The following is a 6428-nucleotide window of genomic DNA, read 5'->3' as shown; positions in this document are numbered from 1 at the left end:
CAGTAATATACTTGATTTTAGTACTTTACGACAAAACATGAAAGAATGTTAGGAGAAGGCTATATATATAAGAGGATAAAAATATATTTCATCAATGTACAAAGCGTTGAAAATAATTCCCCCTTTTCTTTTACCTTTTTCCTTTTTTCTTCACAGCTATTTGATCTTCAATAAGAGCAACCGGGCGCTTCGATTTCGTCATGGCCTACCGGGGTCCCGTCGTTGGGTATCGTTAGCAGTAGACGACTCCCCCGCTAGGAAATAACACACTTCAAAAGAACACGGAAAAGTGATTTGAAACAAACAGCAGCAAAACAAACGAAATAACCAACAACAACAACAAGAGCCGGTGAAATTAATCCCACGCGGCGGTCACCTTTTTTTCGTTGGTACGGCTCGGTTCGAAGTGGAAGCAATTTAGCGTTTCGAAAACTAAAACCCAAAATAAAAAAAGTATGGTAGAATCGGGCACCATCAGCCGTACGAGCCCGGGTTCGGCATCGATCGTGGCTACCGGTGGCGTACGGAGCGGCATCCTCGAGACGCGTGTACGCGGCGCCTGGTATCGCGTATCGGTCAGCCTGGAAACGGAATACATTTCGGTCAGCCTGGATGAAGCGTGCGAACCGATCGATCACTCCACCACACTGAACGGCACATTAGGGTAGGTACATGGCAAGAAAAAGGTTTGGTTTGTTGCTTAACTCTTGGGAAGATAAATTTAAAATTATGTTCTATTTTCTTCTAATACCTCAATTACGCCTAAAGTTAGGCAATCAGAAGACAAAAAATACGTTTTCTATTGTTTACATTTATTTTAGTAATCAAAAGTAATTAAATATATTTACTGGTAAATGTAAAGGGTCATAAAATGATTTATATTTTCATACTACAGTTGGTAGAAACATATTATGCGTCAGAATAAATAACGATTTTGAATTTGAAATTTGCGCCTAAAGTTAGGCAATCGGTGAATTAAAATGATTTTTTGTCGTATTGTTCGTGTCTGACGTGTAGTTTTCTTCCTATTTCGACACCTAAATGTAGCTATTTAACGCATATTAAATAAGATTTCAACAATTAACAACCCTTAATTTAAATGATTGAAACAATCAAAATAGTATTTTTAACATAGTTGGCAGTGAATTGGATAAAGTTTAAATCCTTCCTTTTAATTGTCCTTTAATGGGATTCACTATTGTACCATATGCAACAATAATTGTTAACATTTAATACACCTTTACAGTTGGCCATAATTTGCAATTGCTGCAAACACGAACGTGAACGTGGGTGCATTTTAATGTGATAAAATAATTACACCAATCCATCTGCTCATTATGCTGCCGCGCTCTATCGCGAACGATAAAGCAAAACTGTTTGCCCTGGTTTTTTGTTTGCCCAAACATTACTTAGCCACACAGTGGAAACACATTTTCCCATTACTGCCATTGTTGTTCACCTGGCTGTGTGTTTGTGGTCGGTTTCCTGGGTGCGTGTTTAAACGCACTGCTCAATCGTGCCTCCTGACTGACTGATTGATATCGAATTTATTAATGTGGCCAACCACATCCTTCTGCCCCGTCCAGCGCTTTGTGGAGATCGTGAGAAATAATGTCGACGTATGGTCAATTAAATTTGATGTACAGATAAAAATGCAATGCATGCAAATAACCAACCACACGCGGGGGGGGGCAGGCGAGTTGGATGTTTGGTTGATTGGGTTTATCCGCGAAACCCGTTCACTGTATCGGCCATCAATTTGTAATGATATCGACGATTAAAATGCGTACCCTAGTTGGGGCCGGTATTGGTGAGTGGCGCCTGTGAAACGACTACGATTAACGATCGTTCAGAATTAGTACGAAAAGCGGATATTTTTCCCTTCCCGTTTAAAGAGTTAGAGTTTTCCGATTGGCATTTTTTTTGTTATGCCGGTCCGTTTTTTCTTTCACCTCGCCCAAAGCAAACATTCAATTTGTGGTTGAATGGGGAAGTTTCCTTCACCGGTGCTTGCTGTTTGTGCAAGCAAACTGGCCGGAAATGGCAAAATTAGGAACAGCACCGTGCACAGTGTGTGTGCCACGAACGCGACACGGCGAATCTCTTTTTGGCACAACACCTTTGATGCATTCGCCAGTGCTGCACGGTGTTGAAACGGACCGGGTTCGCTCACTACAAGCGTTTGATGAAAATTCTAAAATTGAGCATGTTTGTACGAGGGTAAGGTGAACGAAAAATCGGACCCCCGCGCTGAAACGATTGGTGTGCCGGTTGGCCCCAGCGCGCTGCGTTCGATTTGCGGCAACGAGCCGGGTTTAATTAATCCTTTCACCGTTGCCGGACGCGTTCCTTGCCGTTACCCGACGACTGTCAATCGCATAAACGAAGCCTCTGTGCCTGGATAAACGAATTCCGTCTGCAGCATGCAATCTTTCCTGCATCGGCCCTCGTACCGGTGGCCGGTGAGCGTGTGTTTTGATTTGGACCGAACGTTCGAACCGTCTTCCGTGCTTGGTTTGTGCGGTTTCGTTCCGGAAGGACATTTTTTTTTGTTTGGTTTGTGAGCCGAGCAAGGTTTTGTGCCAAAGTTTTGACCAGAAGCTTGCGATTGCGTAGATTGCGGTTTTGTCCTGGGCTGTGCTGGGTGCAATCGAATGAGGTTGTTTCCGGTTCCGAGTTTCCCGGGGAAGCTGAGGTTTTTTTTCTCTGTTGTGTGGTTCCCGTCCGGGCCGATTTGCATCATGGATTGTGGTTGCGGGCAACGAATCGGAAATGCAATCGGTTTATTGATGCTCCATTTTATGTCCCAAGCCACACAAGATGAAACGAATTTTTCGGGTGGACATTTTTTTTTTTAGCCGGAACAGAAATTAACAATATTTTAAATCGGATGAACGTTGGAGTGAAGCTTTGGAGTAATTTCACAAAACAAAATCAATCTACCAAGATAAACATACGCTAACAACCGCTTCACCGAGCGTGTCCCCAACCGCTCGTTATGGGGTAATTTCAGTAGGGGTGCGAGTGTTTTAAATTGATATCCTCTCGGCAACTGCTGGAAGAATTTCCATCCGACGTACTTCATTTACGCGACAACACATTATAGAAATGCCTCCGTAAAAGCCACCGTAAAAGGCATCGTTAGCAGGTGTTGGTCCCCACAAAAAGGCCTCCCTCAAAACGGCCCTATAAACCATCCACCGTCGTACGGGAAAGAAAGCCAACGTTTTCTATACGATCCCACGTGTTGCGGCACGCCATTTTGGCTCGATTCGGAAGCCATTTTTTGTTTTGTTTGGTCCCCCTCACTTCTTTGTCCACAAATATGGTTCGTGCGCATGCGGTAAGCAATTAGGGTGGCCATTTTACGGGAACCACCACCATCATCATCGTGCGCTCCATTTTTATCGGCGCTGGCCAAAATGGACACGTTGCGTCGCCGCACGGTCGCTGTCTGTATGGAGAAACTTTGGCGGTGTCGTACGTCTTTTGGGCGGTGTCGATTTTTCCCGCAACTGAAATGTGAAACTGTTTTGTTTCTATCGCTCTTACACAAAAAGAAAATGCTCGAAAGGTGCTCGAAAGTTAGGGATGGCAGTTTTAATGAATCGAACCTGCCAAAATCGCTCCAAAGGATGCGTGCAGATTCGGGTACACCCACCCGCCCGAGCGGTGATGCCACGTGGTGGGAAAATTGAAAGTAATTGAAACTAATGGCTAATAAAATGTGCGAAGAGCGGTTTTGAAAATTGGCGTTTGGCGATTTATAACCTTTTTGCGAGGGGGTTTGCGTGCGTAAATGGGACGTGCGTTTATGTATGTGCGCACGACGACAAAGAACCGCCCCATAGTATCGCGCCAAACGAACCTCTAACCTGTGGATTTGAGGCTGACTGAGCCAATCAATGGGTGAAAGTTTAAATAAAATTTAATTAAAAGACTTATAATAAGATTAAAATAAAACATCCGTGCATGTTTTTTTTTGCCAACCAAAAAGAGATAATTTTATATTGAATTAGAAATCTTTGGTTTCAATCAATTCCATATTGAAATTAAAATGCCAATTTTGGGACTGACTGTATCGGATTGGTTTAACCCGAACTTTGCACACTACAATATATAATTGATGGAATTTGCCAAAAATTGTCCTATGAAGAACAGGCATACTTATCTTATAAGGCACTAAATCTGTTTCGCGGTCTTGCTCTGCTGCAAGAGTCATCTAAATCATTCACGATCAAGAATGATCTATGGTTGTTCTGACGGATGCATCAACGCCTTCACTTTGGGTCTACCACGTTTTCTGGATTCGTCCATGTGGATGACTTAAAAGGGCTTTACCGGCTGGGTTGTTCGGTGACATTCTCATGACGTGATAAGCCCAACGGAGCCTAACGATTCAAATGTGATGTACGAAGTTCCCTCAAACTGTAGAATGACCGGTTGGAAGTCATCGTATCGTATCTCGACATCAATGGTTATTGTCGGTGCTGACCCTTGACCCAGAATTTTAGACAACTTCAAAATTGTGATCACCTTTCTGCACATCACCCGGGTGTAAGTAATGATTCCTTGGAAGGGTCACACGGTGGTGGTGACACCATCAATTTGGGTTTTGAATCCTTAAAATCTTGAGGTCTTTCGCTGCATTTCCTTTGGAAAGTATATCCGCTACGTCTCTTTCTCTCTCTCTTTATCTCGTTCTCTTTCTTCTTGGCGTAACAGCCTAATAGGCCTTTTCTGGCTTACTAGACTTATTTTATCACGGCAGCCGGATAGTCAATTCTTGCTCCGGGAGAATGGTCCGGATGGGATTTTGGTCCGGTCCGTTCAGGTCCACCCCTAGGAGAGCCTTAAAAATTGTTTATACAATCAACGTATGCCAAGATCTGGAATGACTTATAGAGGATGATCTCTAAAGATTCCACCTTCTAGTCGTTGATCTCTAGCGCTAAGTAACAGAATAGACAAATGAGACAGACTTGCCGATCGCGAGCTCCAGCGATTGCTGAATACAATATCAGCGGCCATTCTCTCGAAGGCTTGCAGTGCGTTGAGGATCTCGGAGTCTTATTGGTCTCTAGGCTAACCTTTAAGGATCATCTTTAGCACGTTGTCGCCAGGGGTCGCCACATTAATAAAGGTACTTCGTGCGTCGTCTTCAGATATGTAAAGAAGTAAAGTTTCATGTATCATCTGTTGTGCTATCGAGAGGGCCCTGCGGTCCGTTGATCAACAAACTAATTACAATTAATTTTGGTGGTATTATAGGGCCCTGAAAGTCTTCTATTCATCACTGAATAAAGCACATGCTCAGAGGCCTGTGAAGTTGGCCATTGTCATTCGTGTTAGTATTAGAGTATCAAACGAGCTTCTCAATAAGTGAATTTTTAACCTGGCTATACTATCCTTGAAGTCAATAGAGAGATGGAATGGATTGGAGCTGTTGCTCCGTCATCTTCTGCAAGATCTACCGATTAATTTTCCATTTTGAAATGGTCTCTGATAAGGGAAAATAGGTGGCAAACATCGTTCACTCTAGCTTAACTCCCTTCTTGTACAAGGAGTACTGGCACTACAGACTTTCCTAAAATATCATCTAGAATCATTCCGAACATGCTGTCCACTTTGCATTGACAAACATAACTTTAAAAAGAGAGTTATTTATTAATTGTTTTAATAAGTTGTTTAGGCTTTTCCCAATTGATTATGAATCATTAAATCAGCACGTGATGACATGCGTTCTTCCTTGTCATTTTTCCTCTTATTGGGTGTGAATATTCATCGAGGTATTAAATAACCTAAGGCAATTCATTTATTTGACCACCATTATCCGCGTGCGTGGAATCAGATCATCATCTTATCGTATAAAAGTACGCTCGTCGAATGTATTTCCAGCTCGGTAAACAACGGAGGCATATTCCAGCCACGTCTGTCCGATGTCCGACCACAAGTCACACACACACACACTTCACCGGCCTTTCGGAGGGGGCCCAATCTTAATCTTGATTCAATAGAACCCACCGATTGATGCAACGGAAATGGAAGCAAAAAAAAAGAGTATGCGACATATGGCCAAACGTGCACCTGTGGGAGATTATTTACCTATAATCCACTAGAACTTGGTCACGTTTTCATGCTGGCCGTTCATCGTCCGTATGTCACGAGGTTGTTTTGCCCCCTTTTTTGTTTTGTTTGTCTCGCTCGTCTCAACTGGCTGGTGTCTATTGGACAATTTCCATGGCTCATTTCCGTTTGCTCCGCTTGCCGTCCGGTCCATTTCATTACACAGCGACGTGAAGAATGCTCCAGGGATTTTACGTGGGGGCCGATGGGAACAGTGCGGTTGAATATGGATGTTAATCAAGTAGCGACGAAAGTTGTCCAGCATTTTCATTCCCCCACCACACACACACACACACACGTTT

At 43.2% G+C, this 6428-nt stretch overlaps 1 protein-coding gene across 1 annotated transcript in view; it reads left to right on the top strand.

Moving 5' to 3' along the window:
- The first annotated feature begins 455 nt into the window (after positions 1 to 455).
- LOC128297365 (beta-1-syntrophin) overlaps positions 456 to 6428 on the top strand; it is a 72299-nt gene continuing 66326 nt past the window's right edge. The window contains exon 1 of the mRNA XM_053032994.1: positions 456 to 664. Within this exon, the coding sequence (XP_052888954.1) occupies positions 456 to 664 (209 nt within the window). The remainder of the gene's footprint in view (positions 665 to 6428) is intronic.

Source organism: Anopheles moucheti, chromosome 2 (assembly GCF_943734755.1).
Source record: "Anopheles moucheti chromosome 2, idAnoMoucSN_F20_07, whole genome shotgun sequence".
Taxonomy (NCBI): Eukaryota; Metazoa; Arthropoda; class Insecta; order Diptera; family Culicidae; genus Anopheles; species Anopheles moucheti.
The sequence above is the reverse complement of the archived record's forward strand: the minus strand, read 5'-3'. Positions and strand labels throughout refer to the sequence as shown.